Source organism: Spinacia oleracea, chromosome 3 (genome assembly GCF_020520425.1).
Source record: "Spinacia oleracea cultivar Varoflay chromosome 3, BTI_SOV_V1, whole genome shotgun sequence".
Lineage (NCBI taxonomy): Eukaryota > Viridiplantae > Streptophyta > Magnoliopsida > Caryophyllales > Amaranthaceae > Spinacia > Spinacia oleracea.
In genome coordinates this window covers 38070981-38089002 of record NC_079489.1, presented here as the reverse complement: position 1 = coordinate 38089002, position 18022 = coordinate 38070981, and the positions used below count along the sequence as shown (strand labels likewise).

At 33.2% G+C, this 18022-nt stretch overlaps 1 protein-coding gene across 1 annotated transcript; it reads right to left on the bottom strand.

Moving 5' to 3' along the window:
- Positions 1-5359: 5359 nt before the first annotated feature.
- Positions 5360-17942, bottom strand: LOC110800711 (bZIP transcription factor TGA10). Its single transcript, XM_022006024.2, has 11 exons — positions 17355-17942; positions 17133-17245; positions 16421-16560; positions 16128-16292; positions 15916-15984; positions 15699-15758; positions 15322-15399; positions 15119-15185; positions 14635-14906; positions 13104-13343; positions 5360-5661 (listed from the first exon to the last, which is right to left on the bottom strand). The coding sequence occupies exons 1-11, from the start codon at positions 17771-17773 to the stop codon at positions 5512-5514; spliced, it is 1773 nt and encodes a 590-aa protein (XP_021861716.1). The 5' UTR covers positions 17774-17942; the 3' UTR covers positions 5360-5511.
- Between the last annotated feature and the right edge of the window lie 80 nt (positions 17943-18022).

Genomic DNA, 18022 nt, shown 5'->3' with positions numbered 1-18022 from the left:
ATTAATCAAGGGTTCCAATAATCTACCAATTATTCAATCCTTATTAAGTCTAATCAAGTTGTTTTAACCTTAAAGTAATGTAGACCTAATCAAGAGTTTATGACTAAAACGCTCCCACTTAAACCAAGAAATTTACATGCTTTCCTAATTTTAAACATAAAATTGTATTTCCTAGTCTAACCGGAAACATACAAATTTAATTAAAATTTAAAGCTCATATAAATTATTATTTGAATCCTTTAATTTATTTCCAGTTTATAAATTAATTTAAATTTAATAAAGGTTTTAATTTTAGTAAACTAGTTAGTATCAATAAAATTTATAATAATTAAATTATTCAAAATTAAATTCCGAGAAAAACTAAATTACGAATTTTAAATTTAATTAAAATCGTTTTTCCAACTGAAAATTAAAATTAAATTAAAACGAATCAATCGAGTCAAGACGAGGCCATGGGCTTGCGCCCATGCCCCGTCGAGTCCACGAGGCAGCATCGCCCCACTCGAGTGATCGCCCAGCAAGGCACGAGCAGCCACGTACGCGTAGACGTAGCAAGTCGAGTCACGCCTACGCGCAGCAGCAGCAGCTCGCTCGCTGTGGGCGGGGCAGTGCTCGCTGCCACGGGAGATCCGTCGTTGCCCGCGCGCAGCCTACTTGCTTGCTTGGTGCCTTGCCACTCGCCCCATCCGCTCATGCATCGTCGCAGCACTCGACGCAAGGGAGGGCTACTGCCTTGTGCTCGTGTGCCACATGCTTGCTCGTTGCATACGTACCGCATGGACGACGAGCTCCCTTGCTCGTCGTCGCATGCCCGCACTATACAACACCCTTTAAGGGTAACACTTAGCGTCCATTGCTTCGTGCGTGCAAGATTCGTGAACGGATTTTATAAAAATCAAAACTTTATTATTTAAATTTATAGACGAATTAATAAATCATATTAATTTCATAAATTTAGGGCGAAAAATCGAAAATTTATTATTCAAATTAATTTTCGATCAAGTTTATTTTCATGGATGCAAATCTAGGTCATAAAATTTTAAAACTTTTCAGTTTTAACAAATTTAATGGGGGTTTTTAATCATGTATTCCTAATTAAATTGCTAATTAATTATGAAAATCAAATCAAAATCTAAATTATTCGAATTTCAACAAATTAATTACAATTACAAATTGGGTTGTATAATTAACAAGTTTAGGCAATAAAATTGTTAAAAATATATAGTAGGTCAATCATAGATTCAAGATTTACAAACAGAATCGCAAATATTTAATTTAACATCTTAAAAATTACAAATTTTGCGTTCGAAAAACTAAAACCTCCGAAAAGTCATAGTTAGGCTTCGAATTTGGGAATTCTGGCTTCGACATCAAATCTTTGATTTCAGTCAAAATTTTAAAACGCCGTTTACATGCGAAATTCACTATAAAATTATACGATTCCGACCATTATTGACTAAACTGCCAAAAATCCTGCGAACATATAATTAAATAATCGCACGAATTAATCACCCCTTTAATTCATTGCAAATTTATAAAATTTAACCATGTTAACTATAATTGATTATGGAATTAATTAGAGTCTCGTGATACCACTGTTAGGTTATGACAAATATAAAACATATATTTCATGCGGAAAAACCATAAAGCCATGAATCCAAATTAATTGCCACATAACAATTAGCATAATTTAGGATGCATATATTTGTAGTGTGCCCTTCCTAGCTGCTCCCGAACCGAACAAGAACAAGTTTAGGACTCCAAGTGTAGTCCCTCCGTAGATAGTCCACAGCACGTTCGGATCCGCCTTAGATTCAATTAACTAGAATTTAGCCTAAGGTATTATGTTATTCGGTTATAATTTGTGGCAAATTATTAACTTTAGTTTTTAACTTAAAACTATATGAATACTTGAATTGTGTTATAAATTGTGATTGCCATCACCTATTTATAGAGTAGGATTATCGGAACTAGAAACCTACTAGGATTTAATTAACCTAATCTTATTAGAATTAGATACCAATTAAATATATTAAGTCAGTGTTTAATTCAACAACTAACTCTAGTAGTTTTAGGAAAATAATCTTTAATCGAACTAATCCTAAACGCTTAAGGATTCGATGCATGCACGAACTCAACGCACACACACGCACAACCCACGAAGGGAGCTAGGCGCGCGCGCGCGGAGCTCGGCCCAGCAGCGCTGACTCGCAGCCCATGCTTGGGCGCGCCAGCCTGCTGGCCTTGCCTTGCTCGCTGGGCCTGGCCTTGCGTGCTGCTTGGCTGGGCCTTGCGTGCCTTGGCGGGCTGCTGGCTCGCCTTGCTGTGCGCTGGCTTCGCTAGGCGCAGGCCTGGTTTCGTGTTGGGCCTTGCGTCTAGCAATCTCGTCCGATGTTTATTTCGTACGACGCGCTTCCGATTAATTTTCTGATTCCGGAATTCATTTCTGATTCGAACAATATTTAATATTTCCGACTCCGGAATTAATGTCCGTTTCGAACAAATATTTAATATTTCCGATTCCGGAATTATTTTTCCGATTCCGATAATACTTCCGATTCCGACAATATTTCCGTTTCCGGCAATATTTCTGATTCCGACAATATTTCCATTTCCGATAATATTTTTCGATACGTACCATGTTTCTGTTTCCGGCAACATCTACGACTTGGATAATATTTATATTTCCGATACGATCCATATTTCCGTTTCCGGCAATATCATCGTTTCCGGAGTATTCATAATTTGCCTTTTGACGATTTCAGCTCCCACTGGAACCGAGATCCGCCGATTCCGAATATCCATAAATGGAGTATTTAATTCACTTAAATACTTGATCCGTTCACGTACTATTTGTGTGACCCTACGGGTTCAGTCAAGAGTAAGCTGTGGATTAATATTATTAATTCCACTTGAACTGAAGCGGCCTCTAGCTAGGCATACACTTCACTTGATCTCACTGAAATATTAACTTGTATAATTAATTAATACTGAACCGCATTTATTAGACTTAGCATTGAATGCATACTTGGTCCAAGGGAATTATTTCCTTCAGTTAACAACATATTTTAATGTATCCTCTATAACTTGTTGTTGCCTATTCTCCTCAATAAAATCTAGCAACATGTAATCATAGATTTCATCACTAGAAGTAGAAGATCTAGAATCAAAATTCTTATAATATTTATGTAGCATTGAATGATAATACTTGTATGAAAGTGAAAGTGAAGAATTATATCTGAATGGAGTGTCAAAATATAGACAATTTGATTCTCGTTGAACAAATTAATAACACAATGTGATATTTTGGCCACTCATTTCAAATTTTAGGATAATAAAATGTCAGAAGATAAGATTTTTGCATGGCAATAATGTATAAGTTTGCAGGAAAATGTATGTCTTTGAAGAAAAGTAAGTATTACATGAAAAGTGAAGTAGATATATCAATGCATGATTGGACTTCACAATGAACATATATTTTATTTTTTTTATTTCTCAATTTAATATTAGACCAGCTCGAGAAGTTCTACGTCTAATTCAAATCGCATCTTCTAATTCCAAAAAGCTTGGTGGGAGAAGACTTCGAAGGGATAAGGTTGATTCTGAAATTTTGAGGTGAGATGGGAGGAGTTGGAGTTCCAGCAATGGAGATTTGGAAAGGAGGGTGAGAGAGAAGAGAGAGGAGGCGAAAATTTCCTGTTTACTGTGAGAAAAAATAAATTAAAAAATAACAAAAGTTTGACTTGCGTCGATCAATTATTTGTGTGCGACGCAAGTAACAAGTCATTGCGTCGCTGTTTGACTAATCACCGACGCAAATCATTAAATTGACTTGTACGAGGTCTACTTGCGTCACAGATTAATAAACCACCGACGCAAATGACATTACAAATCCAAATTAGTAATTTTGCGTCGCTCATTCTAATGAGCGACGCAATTACACCGACGCAAATGAGTGTTTTGTACTAGTGAATAGCGCCTATTTTTAACCAAATTTAACTATTTCTTCCTTATGAAATATCTAAAGATTCATAGAAACTGATTCATACACCATATACCGATCATAGCCCGTTAACTCCTTAACTTAATTAACTAAAACATCACAAGAGGTGAATAAGAATGTACAAAGTAAACAGAAAGGCAAAGCCAATTAGCTAGACATGAATTATATCAAGAAATGGACTTCTGCATTTAAGAAACTATTCATGACATGAGCAATGCCAATCAAATACATACAATAGCAGTATCATGTGTCGAAAAAAGGCCTAGGATTCTCTCAATAACTTTTCTCAGTCTCTCTACCACCATATAATCAAAAGATCAAGCAGAAAGTAGTCAAGGGCAAGCCAAAGGGCAACGTAATGAAGAGCAAGAAGCCATTGAACATTGACAGGAAACAAAGCTTAACTAAACAATGCAAAATCAAAACTAAATGTAACAATGCATTCAGTAATTCATAGTGAAAACTAAACACAAAAAATATAACTAAATAAGAGAAATCCTTAACTAATTTAATTCTTAACTAAGCATGCCACACACTAAAGTACCACAAATCCAAACTAAAACTATTAAGAGATAACTAAAATGTAAATTTTTCATGCATATTCAAATGAATAATTTCAAAAAAATCAGTGTGACCTACGGTATATGCGAAGGAACTGAAACCTTAGATCTGCGAATTGAGTGTGAAATTGATTCTGAAAATTACACTTACATAATCTCAAAGAAAGGGAAACAGTCGGGCTTTTCCTCTGGTGGAATTCTTAGCGGTGTGCTTGGTTCGTGCCATTGTTGAGAAGAGAGAGTGCGGTTTTAGGAGAGAGTAAGTTGAAGTTGCACAGTTGGTTTACTGGAACCCTAGATCTGCAGTTCTTCTATGGCAGGCGGCGGAAAAGCTTCCATGGAAGGCATCGAGTTTCTTGGTTCGTGGAAGGAGAGAGACTTCCATGGCAGGCGGCGGAAAAGCTTCTATGGAAGGCGGCGAGTTTTTGGGTTCGCGGAAGGAGAGAGAAAGTCCGGTTTGGGTTTCGCAGAAGGAACTTGGAAATGAAAAATGAAGGGGACCGAAAAAAAAGGTCTTTTATAAGGCACGTGATTTCACGCGCGCGTGGAGAAGTCAGTTGATCTGACGGGCGCGTGAACGTCAGACAGTCTGACATGAAAGTTATTGTAATTAGAAAACTCTCAACCCTAATAACAAGATCGCTGGAAATAATGTGAGAGATTATCTAGTGCATGTTGCTAGTTTCAATCTAAAATTACGTAATCTAACTACACGTATACATACACTTCTCCAATGAGATTCGACCACCACGAGAATTAAGCGAAATTGAAGTTAGAGAAATTGGTAAGCAATAACTTAAAGAGGAAGCACATTGATGATAATTAGCTTATCCAAAAAAGAAATTATTATCAAAGTGGGATTATATTGTGAAACATTCGCATGCATGATTTCTTCTACTACTACGTACTAGCTAGCTTTCTTTGTTTGGGTTTGCTCATTTTATCGACCTATTCCTGTCGCGGCCTAGCCATCCATAAGGAGCTCAGAGCTCGAAGCCGGTGGAAATACTCTGCAATCGTCAGAAAACACCTTGCCGCTTGACGTGTTGTCAAGATTTGATACAGTCGTTGAAATGTTTGGTGCCTTAAACTGTCCGCCTGTTAAAAAATAACATAATCAAATTTTAAACAAACATAATATGGAATTATGTTAAGATTAAGATTAACACACACTATCACCCCTTATATGTTTCAAGCCACTATGAAATTAAAATCCAATTGATCTCGTCTCTTGACTAAAAATATGAATGTGAATTTTACCATACAGAAGCATATTTGTCGCTAGAGCTTCACATATTGGGTAAAATTCTAATGATATGACTAATGGACGGTTGGATGTTGATATGAAATATACAAGTACTTATTTAACACATTATTTTAGCTCTTAATATATAACTTTTGTGTATAAGTAAAAATTATTAAAAAAATTTGATATTTAGAAAATATATATATATATCGATACGAATTTAACATGACCCTGTGACTACAATTTTTACATATGAATCATAAAAAATGGTCAAACTAATAGTGTGAATAGTGTAAAAAAATAAAATTATGCGATATTTACAGAACGAATGAAGTATGATTATTTAGACTTCAGATGTGAATGGTTGAACAATACAAGGAGGAGCAAATCAAATACTACACTTGGCTATTAATGGTAGCATAGGATGATTAACTTTAATTTAGAAGATCGATTAACATTCAGATTTAACAACACATATGCTAACTACAAGATTAAAGGTTAAATAAGTAGATAATTGGAAGTAGCAATCAACAAGAAGATGTCAACACATGTACTATCATGTATGTACCTTGCATACGTCTCATTCATGTTTGTCAATTGATAAGGTATTAAATTAAGGTAGTGTTCTCTTCACCTGAATTTGAATTTCACTTATGTTATCTTATGTTATCTTATTTTATCTTATCTGAACTTATTGACCCTTATCTTATCTTATCTTATTGACACTTATCTTATCTTATCTTATCTTATTGACCCTTATCTTATCTTATTGAAACTTATAGTATTACCTTATGTAATATTTACCTCACCTTATCTTATCTTATTTTATTTTATCTTATCTTATCTTATCTTAATGGCCCTGAACTTATCTTATCTTATTGACCCTGAACTTATCTTATTTTATCTTATCTTAACTTATTGACCCTGAACTTATTTTATTTTATCTTATTTTATCTTCTTTTATCTTATCAGATCTGAAATAAGTGAATATAAGGTGAAGAGAACAGAGCCTAAATACAGATTAATCTATACTATTGTCAATAAATCAAACTATCAAAGTCAAGTTGTAACATGGAGGTAGCTTATGTCTTATCCCATTCCTTTCAACAACATGAAGTTAAGAGGATTAACTTTTATTTTTTTTCCTAAAATAAATCTCGAGATATAGTTGTCCATCGGCTTATGTTGGAAAACTGTAGGTCCCGGAACTCAAACATTCAAATTGATTTTTTTCTCCATTATTAATTTATTATACTTGTTCTTTTTTACAAATATCGCACAATTTTAACTTTTATATAATTCACGTCGTGTTTTTGACTATATATATATATATATATATATATATATATATATATATATATATATATATATATATATGAAAATATGTAATCATGTAGGATCTTGTTAGATTCACATCAATATATAATTTCTAAATCAGTGTGTGGCGCGGGCGATGCCCGGCAGGTTGAAACATTGAATAATTAAAATTTAGATTTTTCTTGAGCTCAATATTTAACAAAAATACTTGTATTCAATAGAGTGAAAAACATCCATTAAGTTCATCAACTACTAAAACATGCACGTCATTTATCATGCCAAGTAATTTTCAATTATATTATCTTATAATTTGTATAATTTGTTTTATCATGGAACTAAGTGCAGAAAATTAATAAACACTACATCTATGAGAAGTGCAATTCTATGGTTGGTGCTTATGAGACTTATTACATCATGGTTTTTCATGGTTGTCATAATGATTTAATGGATAATTTATTTATTTTCCAAAAATTCCATAAAAATTAAAAAGTCAGATAAATATTTAGTTGTTTTAGACTTCATGTTAACATGTGTTTATAAATTAATGTGAATAGATAAATCACAATTGGTGGTTGGTTAAGATGATACACGTGGGGTCTAGTGTTCAAACCTCATTGTACTGATTTTTTGTTGTCCTTGTCATGACATGACATAACACTTGGTGAATGGATGATGTGGCGTAATGGGGAGAGTACTACGTGACATATAGACGTTTTTCACAACTTCTTGTAATATACTCTCTCCGTTCCTATTTAAGTGTTCGCTTTCTAAAAATAGCGTCCCCTTATAAGTGTCTTATTTCTATTTTTGGACTACACTTTTCCCACTTTTTCATACACTTTTCTCACTTTTTCATACACTTTTCTCACTTTTTCATACACTTTTCTCACTTTTTCATGATCATAATTGTTTTTTCTTACACATTCTACACTTTTTCCACTATTTCATCCCACGTCCACTTTTATTTGTACTTTATCAATAAGCAATGATTTATTTTATCCTTTCCCCAAAAAACAATCCCAATCATTGTTTTTTTTACACGCTTTTCATTTTTCTTAATTACTGTGAATTCTCTCAAATATGACACTTAAATAGAAATAGAGGGAGGATTAGTGTAGATAGCAAACTTTTATACTTTTTACTTATACTTAATTCGAGAAAGTTAAAGTAAAAGTCATTTGTTGGGAATCATAAAATGTTTAAGGAACGGGGAGGCAATACTTTTTTTTACTCCATCCGTTCCTAAATACTCGCACCGGTTTGACCGGTGCGGAGTTTAAGACATCTAAATTGACTTATTATTTTAATGGGTGTTAGTTGATAGTGGGGTATTTTTTTAATATAGTTAGTGGAAAATGGCTAAGAGGTGGAGAGTGGTGAGTGGGTTGTAAATTTTTAAATGATTTTTTTGTATGGAACAGAGGTGTATGTGTGGTTAGTAAGTAAGTGTGAGAAATAATATAATATTGGCATAAATTTCCATTTATAGAAACGGTGCAAGTATTATGGGACGGCCCGAAAAAAAAGCGGTGCGAGTATTAAGGAAGGGAGGGAGTATATCACAAGTTTATCATTCTTTGTCGTATTACCTAACAATGATTATTATTCTGACATCAAATATTAATTCGAGGATAAAATTCACACGGAATATTTGTTTTGACAAATCAGCATTATGAGTACTTTATTAAAATTTGGTGAGCATTAATAATGAGACACGTAATCGTAAAATCTAAGGCAAAAAATTAGGGTAAATTATTGTCCCCTTTATTCACGTTATTTTCACTTATTTTAAGAAAAATAAATTTAGTTATATTCAGAAAAGATACATTCAAGAAAAATAAGGATTGACCAAGTACAGTTTATAACTGACATAAATTATCATAAGTTTAGATATATTCATGTAAAATAAGATAAGATAAGTTGAGAAAAAATAAATGAATATTTGACGAATAGAACGCAATTTAAGAGTCTGATCTCTTCAACTTATAACATCTTATTTAAATAAATTTCAAATCTAATAACTACAAATGAGTTCCAGATAATGTCCTAGTTGTATAAGTTAAATAAGGTCTTATAAATTCAGTTAGATCCAATAAGTTCTAGTAAGTTGTAATAAGGTCTAATAAGAAGTAAATAATAATTACTTTATGCTCCGTAGTTATTATTATAATAGGTTCGCAATTAACTATTATAAATATTCTAATGGTTAAAGGTCTATAAATAATCTAATGAGCTTTAAGTAAAGTCTAATAAGGTCTTATAAGGTATTAATGGCATTTAACATCTTATAAGTAAAATAAGATCGTATAAGTTAGATAAGGTTCTATAAGTTCAGGTCTTATAAGTTGAAAATAACACATCCTCAGAATGATCATGGCCTTATGGGTATCACAATTTCGCTCTCATATAGTAACTTTTGGTCCCACCATTTTTGTCCAGGCCCGACCCTATGGGTAGGCGAGGGGTGCGACCGCCTAGTTCCTAAGGCGGAAAGGGGCCCAAAATAATAGTTTGTCCAGTAAATTAGTACTAGTAATAAACAACACATTAAATACACATTAAATCTTTGATACATATCACAAGTCTAGAGGTCGACTCCTCACTGTACTGTAATTTTTTCATTTAAATTTATTTTTTAGCAACTAATTTTTTCATTTATAATACTCTGTACATATAGTGTCTCGATTATTTAAACCCTTTATTTGTATTAGCTCTGTGCTTTAATCTTTTACATGATAATTACGTTTTACGTTGAGTTTATGTACATAATATTTGACGTTTAGTACTCAGTTCTAATTGATATAACTATATGTGGGTGAAAAGGTGAAAAAATTACTTGGCTATGATTGGTCTAAAATTTTAAATTACTTGTGGGGTTGCTATTTTAGATTTAAATTTTAATCTCATGTGGGGTTGCTTACGTTAAAAAACCAATGAGAGTTCATAGTATGTTACTATTTCATACCCCGATGGTATATGTAACAACTTCCTTCCTTCGCTTCATCCACCTCAATAATTTTTTTTATTATTTAACTGAAAAAAGAATCAAATCCCTATTTATATCACTAAATTCGCTGATATCAAATATAAATAAGAAAAACGGATGAAGAGAGTAACAAATAAAAAAGCGGATTAGGAGTGGAACAGTCCGAGACAAAAAGGCTTATTTGTCGATCACTTTTCTGCCCTCGTGAATTTGAAAGGAAAAAAAAATGTATTTGAATTTCTCGTGTGAAAGAAGAGGGTGAAGAAATTCATTGAAATTGAAAAGAGGCATGTGAGAATAGAGAAGAGTTTTCCTCAAAGAATAAAGAACAAAAAAAAGTAGAGAGGAGTAATGACTAATGAGCGTGGGATGGGCCATGGAGTCCGTAGGTCAAGCGGTTATGACTCTGACATCATGCGTTATGGGCCTAAAAGATCTTTTGATGTTGATTTTTAGCGGGCCCACTTACTCTCTGTTTTTATGTATGATTTCTAACTTCCAATCTCAATTGTGCGAATGTCCTTTAATACTCGCATGACACCTCCATTTCCCATAAAACGGTCCTTTCACCAAATTCAATTCCAAAAAAAAACCTACTACGTTTTTATTTTTTGTTCAAGTGAGGATATCAACTAATTTGGTTGGTACATTTTGGCTGGTTTAAGGCCATAAACTAATATTGCCTAATTTAGTTTCTTTTGTGCCTAACCAATGAGTTCATGCTAATTGATTATTTTTAGTGATTGTATAGTAAAAGAGTATTGTATAAACTAAATTATTGATTGTAAAAGGGAAAAAAAAAACCATGGGTGTTGAAATATACACAATACACAACTCGACAGTTAATAGCCAAACATGTGATAAACACTCAAAGATCTGTTTGTATCAATTTGATCATATCTATGTTTATCCCGACACTCGATCTTAATAACCATACACCGGTTAAATCAATCACAAAATAAAGTACGTTTTTGTGTGGAAACAAGACAATTTATATAGTCACATGGAAAAATAGTACGACATATATGTGATCCATCTTAAAAATAAAATTACTCTATACATGTGATTTGGCTATTTCAAAAGGATGGAACAATCGGGTGGTCACATCTTCTAGGTGGAACTCTAGTGCCAGTGGTGTAGTGAGCCTAAAGTACATGATCAAATAAAATCCCAACTTGTTATGTACCCTCTGCATTTTCATGCTCATATGATTTTAGAGAAGGTAACTTTTCAATCCCAACTTGTTATGTACCCTCTACATATTCATACTCCTATGATTTTTTTCACAAAAATGTCACTTTTTTCTAACTTGAGCTTTTGTGATGGCTTCTTTAGGTCATCCCAAAAGTAGGTCTTCTTTTATTATGTAGGAAAGAAAGGGCACTCTAACATTTGTTTTATTATATTTACAATTATTATACGAGGTATGTTCATTATTAATATCCTTGCATGATAACTAATAGTCGTGTTATAGTGTAATTTGAACTGGTAACGTCAACGAAATATAGACAAACATGTAGATAAATTTAAATAAAAAGACATGTAGTACAATACATTATAACAAAATAAGTAATCTACCTAAATATTTTGGTAGGAGATGGAAACCATTTATTTTAACTAATTATAGTTAATTTCAAAAAATAGCTAGTAGTCTAGTATCTTATCAGATTATCTGATAATTAATTAACTGTCAGAGTATACTAATAATATGTTAATTGGATAGGAGACGAGTGACATGCAATGTCATGTAGTTTGGCCAGACAATATTTAATAATAATTTGTATAACGATAATCAAGAACGACTTGTTAACATATATAATAATTCAAATGTCGCGTTAAGTAATCCGTAGTACGCATGTATCTCTAGCGTTCGTTTGTTTTCACCAATAACTATGCATGCCTAATTATCAAGTTGAATTAATAAAATGATTTATAATCTAATTAAAAACTCAAAACCAATTATCCATCCAAAAGTGGTCCTCGAACTATATACTCCGTATGATATAGTAGTTGAGACGCTTATAATCAATTAATCTAATTATCAACTTTAAATAATAATGGAAAAATAAATAAAAAATTAAGTTCAACTAACATTATATATTTAATTAATTATGCTGAGCTGTCATTATTTATGCTAATGTCCCTCTCTAACCACAACACTAGGGTTTTCTTTTTAATTTTTGCCCTTTTCCTAAATTTGAGGGTCCATTTCAAAAACTATTAATAAATTAAAGGACATATATCCCTTTTTTAAAAACTCCAATAATTAGCCATGCTCTTGTAGTAGGTTATCTGATTGGAGTAGGTTTTCCAACCATAGCAACACCTGATTCTTTACTTCCATCTTTGGTCCCACTCTATTTCCTAAATGATCCTTATATGGCTCTTATCTATGCTCAAATTCGCAAAAATTAAAAGGCCGGATCCTGAAATATAATTAATATTTTATAGATTATTCGACTTTTAATTAAGTGATGTGACGACAAATTAGTTAAACATTATACTCGTTTTTTAATGATTCCCGTGGAGTGTTTAATTAATTGTTTTTACATCACATTTTAAATTGATTATGTATAATACGCATGGCATGCTTTGCCGAACGCATTTACTTAGTTAAGATTACATGCTAAGAGTAGTACTCCGCATTTTATTTCAGAATATTAATTTTAAAAATAATTTTGATTGTAAATACGGGGAAATAATTAATGATCAAGATTGTACCGTTATATGAATGTGAACTCAAAATGTTGTAACTAAAGAACGAAACGTGGACTTGTGCGGTTGGACTTTTTTTTTTTTTCATAATCGAAGATGAAATAAGTAGGAGGTTGACTCCAAAATAGAGAATGATTATTCATTAATTGGTGCAAGTTATGATTTAGATTTTACCCTATGTAAACTAGAGCAGCAACGATAAATGCAATTAAATAATAAGAAAAAGTAGTACAATAAAACTAAGTTTGAGAAATAATAAATTAGGTTATTAATTACCTGTCTTACAAAGTTCTCCATCGTCGAGAGCTTGTTGATAGCAAGAGCCATCTGACCCATATAATTGTTCATGTTAGGAGGGCAACTTAAGGCGTCGGAGGAGATTACATCGGAGAGAGATTGTTGGAGAGCTTCAAGGCCTTGCGACAGCGCCTCTTCAGCCTCGTGCGTCGATTGTTGCAACCCACATATGCCCATCAATTGTTGGTCACTTAACGGCTCAATTTGGTGCAAAATTATCTAACAATATTGCCAAAATCGCTAACAAATTAGATATGTTTCTTTTTATTCCATAAAACATTAAACATTACTTTTTCACGTCCCACCATTACAGACTACTACCTCCGTTTCAAAATGATCGGTCTTATTTCGTTCCATAATGTTTCTTTATATTGCGTTTTAAACTATTTTTGAACATGAAAATTTATTATTTCATCATTTTTACCTCATAATATTTACTCGAAAGTCCACTCCCTTTCCTCTTACTTTAATAATTTTTTCTTACACCAACTCGTCTTTGTATGATGTCATATACATTAAACTAGCTAGGCACCATAAACATTGACCAGCGTGTAATTTTGTTAATGTTTTAGTAACAAATTAATTAACCGAAATCTTTAATTACATAGGGGCCGGGTCCCGAGTCCGAGATAAGAATTAAAATAAAAAAAAGGTTGATAATCATTACGAATTAAAATGAATCGATCAAGTGTAGTTAGGTTAATAATTATTAAGTACGTAGTACTCTGTAATATGTAATAATCCAGGCTAGGCTGATGAATGTAGGAGGAGAGAGAAAAATAAGGGGCTAAGGTAGTAGCTTGAGCCGTGCAAGTTTGCCCATATTCATAAAACGAGAGTACAACCATATAATGGTTAGAAGGGTGTAATCCATAAGAAGAAGTAACAGACACTGCTTTAGGGTTTAAACCAGAACATCACCTCATTTTAGTCCTTTTAATAGAAACTTCCTTGAAGATTCCTTTCTTCATTTATTTTCATACCCTTCATGCAGATCTTCTTCTTCCCACACCCACTTTAATTACTCTATGACAAATTGTACTCCTAACTCCATAGTCCATACCATATCAAATCCCATGTCTTACTATACCGAACACGCTCTTATTATTTTACTTTAGTTTTATCTTTGTACGTACTTCATCCATTCCATTGAAGTGTTTCAATATTCCGTTTAAGGTCTTTCTATAAAGAAACGTTTTCATGTGTATGAATTTATCCATTATGTAAGTACGTGTAGTATCTTGTAATATCTTTTTAGCTCATCATCCTACATACTCTTCTTTTGAACCCCACTAGAAAAGTAACGTCAAGTTAGGGATAAAAGTGCAATACAAAGTCATAAAAAAATAAATATGTACTAGCTAGGGTTGTATGTTAAGGGTAATTAATTAATTAATTAATACCAAGTATGAAGTAATAAATTATGTTAGGAGTTTATAAACAAATAACGCATTGGACTAGTACATGTAGTACGTTAACAGAAAAAGTAGGTATGTAGTACTCCGTATACCTTAATGAGCTCGGAAGGGCGAAAACCACCCATCCACATGAAGCAGCGCTCTGCCGGGGTTTTCCACATTCCGGAAACAAGGTGGAACACGTCGGTTTTAGCCACCATGCTCTTGAGATTCATTACCACGTCGTAATGCGCCAAGCAATTATCTACGTACATTTTAAGCTCATTTTCTGATATATGTTCTTGTACCGCTGCCCGGAGCTCGCAGGTTAACCGGTGATGCTCCTCCAGCCATCTTGTGTATTCCAAGTCAAACACTGCTGCGTCTATAAAACAAAATTCAGTAGTTTCACATTATAATTATAATTATAATTAATTATTAGTTTCTACTGTTTGTTATGACTAAATAACAAACTTACATTTAACATTTAACAAGTAACAACTGCTTAGCTAGTTGTCAAACTTACATATCATGCAACTTGTGATTATAACATTATATTATATGCTTTACTTGTATGACCAAATTAAATTGTAGTACCTGAGCTTATGTTGGCTACACCAAGAGGAATACCATTGTCTGTTCCACCACCTCCGAAAAATATACCCTTAATAACAAGAAATTATATGTTAACTGCCACATACGTACGTGTGGGTAGAAAAGATATGATTTTACTCCTTCTGTCGGAACTTAATAGTAAACTCGACAAATTTGACCTAGAATTAATTAATTAATTAACTTACTTGGGCTCGGGCGCGTTGAAGTTCTTGTTCTAACTGAGCAAGTCTTATCCTACTTGATTCTAACTGCTGAACATATGCCTGCATGCGTTGTTTCAAGTTTCAACGGACGAAATTAATTAACAAAAATTACGAGTAAAACAAAATAAAACAGATCATTATTATTCTAATTCTAACTAAAAATCTTGATAATGTATTAATGTATAGTGGTTAGTAGATAAATTATGCAAATTGTACGACTTGAATAGGAAAGCTTAACAAACAAGGACTATATGATATATCATGAAAATGCCTAAAATTCATTTTAACTAATTAATTAAAATTAAAATTAAAATTAAAATTAAAACTAAAATTGCAAGGATTATTTGACATTGACTAACCTTTTTTCTAAGCCTGCTTTTCCTAGCTGCTTCTCTATTTTGAGCAAGTCTTCTCAGTGTCTGCTTGCAAGCAATACCCAAATTAATACAGTACAATTTTGAAAGCGTTATTCGTTGAATTTTTATGATTATTTTCCTTATGACTTTAATTAATATAAATTCATATGATGACTTTTTATTTTTAATGTGTTAGATATATAATTGCTAATTAAACAACCTTAGGGTCGGGTGTTTTTGGCCCTTCTTGCTCCGAGCTTGATGTTGGACCTTTGCGGTTTCCTTCACGCTGCTCTCAGTACAAGAAAATAAATGTAAATTAAACCCAACACATTTTTAATAATCCTCCTTTCATTTTCGAGCCAATAATAAAAATATTCCTACATCAATCGTTATATAATTAATCTTATAGGATCAACTTATATATATTACCTTGATAGACTTGGATTGTTCAGCGGTTGCTTCGTGTTGGTTTTTGGATTTATTATTAATATTATTGTTGTTGGACAACTCTATCGGTGGCGGCTGCTCTGATGGTCTCTTGGAACCGCCACTTGTTGATTGTCCTCCTCCGCCTAGTACTCCTCCAGAACTTGCCTTTGACAATAACCATAACAAAAATGAATTGAAATTTTCCAAGAGTAGTTAAAAACTTCTTGTTCAAGATGCATGTGAAAAGAAAAAATGAATAAAATTAAAAGTCAATAACGGTGAAAAAGTAGTACCTTGGTGATAGAAGGCTCAACATGCATAGGTTGAGAAGGGAAAATGTTAAGAGTTGGTGGTCTCATTCCGCCTCCGCCTCCGCCTCCGCCTCCACCTCCTCTTCCAAGTGGTGGTGATGTTGATGACGAGTTGTGATTTTCTGTCAAAAACCACGGAAATTCAACCAATGAATCAAACAATTGATTACATGAAACTCATCAGAAGGGGATGACCACGCTTGAACAATAATTAATTAAACATGTATCTGTTGCATGCACTTGATGAGTAGATGATGATAATATTTGAGTAATGACTTACCTTTGTTACTAACTATTGCAAGCTAAGCTAAGCTAAGCTAAGCTAAGAGAGAGAAAGAGAGTGACTTGTAGTAAAGTAGCTTAACATGCATTTTGAGCCCATCTGACACCCCTCCTCTTCAAAAAAAATAAAAAAAAATAAAAACAACTTGGGGATTTGAATTTTTCAGACAAAATCAAAAATGAAAAATACAAATTTGTTTATCGAGCTAGAAAAAGGAAAAAGGAAAAAGGAATTTTCTCTGATGATCTGGTCAAAGAAAAAATAATAGTACGGGAAGATTTTTCATCAGAACTTCTGATCATGCAATTCTTATGACCCAATCACATCCTCAAAAGGAATCTTCTTCTTACACCAAATATTTTCACCACAAAAAAATAAAAAAGACAAATTTAAAAAATCAAAATTACTCACGTCGTTGTTGTTCATGATCTGTTTGTCCATCAAGGTAAAGGAAAAGTGCTTGATCTAGCTCTCCTAGGTCGTACGCGCCCGCAGCACTACTACTGCTCTCTTTTCCCGCTCCCCTAAAAAAAAAAAAAGTTGCAACTGAATAAAAACGAAGGAAGTATTTATTTATATATATATAAGAGCGAAGAAATGGAGCTAGCGTGTGCTAAATTTGTTGTTACATACATGAAATTGTTTCCAGGAAGGGAAGAAGATGATGGAGATGATTGCATCATACTGAATGAAATATTCTGATGATGCTGCTGCGGAGAATGATGATGTTGTTGCTGATGCTGATGATGTTGCGGCTCTTGGTGGTGTTGATGATGATGATGATGATGATGATGATGGAGGAGAGAGAATTGTTGTAATTCTAAATGATGAGATTCATTACTAGTACTACTGCTACTCATATTAATATTTTTGTTGTTAATATTATTAGTACTAATATTACGGGGTGTCGTCGTAGTAGTGGCAGTGGCAGTAGTCGTTGTACCTGCTGCTGCGGCCGAGGCCGTGAAAGGATGAACAACACCAGAAGTAAGAAGTTGTTTCATGTCTTGTTGTGTTGCAGCAGCTGCTTCCACCTCTCCAAGGAAACCCATAGAGAGAGAAAGAGGAGGAGGAGGAGGAGGACGAGAGATAAAGAGAGAGTCGGTTATGATTAATTGGAAATGGTGATAGAGAGGAGGATAAAAGGGAAAAAAGATGGGATTGAAATTAATGCTATAGATAATAAAAGGACAACCTCTTCTAGCTTCTCTTGTTTAATTATTTCAATTCCTATTGATTTTTTTTGTGTGAAAGAGTTTGTTATTTTTATTTCAAAATAATAAAATTATTCGGAGAGTTGT

Excerpts from the sequence above, each read along its gene's own strand:
- LOC110800711 (XM_022006024.2), bottom strand. The coding sequence starts at position 17,773 with ATGGGTTTCCTTGGAGAGGTGGAAGCAGCTGCTGCAACACAACAAGAC. Across the intron at positions 16,561-17,132 it reads AGATCATGAACAACAACGAC|AAAATCACAACTCGTCATCA; the intron begins GTGAGTAATTTT and ends GGTTTTTGACAG. Across the intron at positions 16,293-16,420 it reads TTGAGCCTTCTATCACCAAG|GCAAGTTCTGGAGGAGTACT; the intron begins GTACTACTTTTT and ends TTATTGTCAAAG.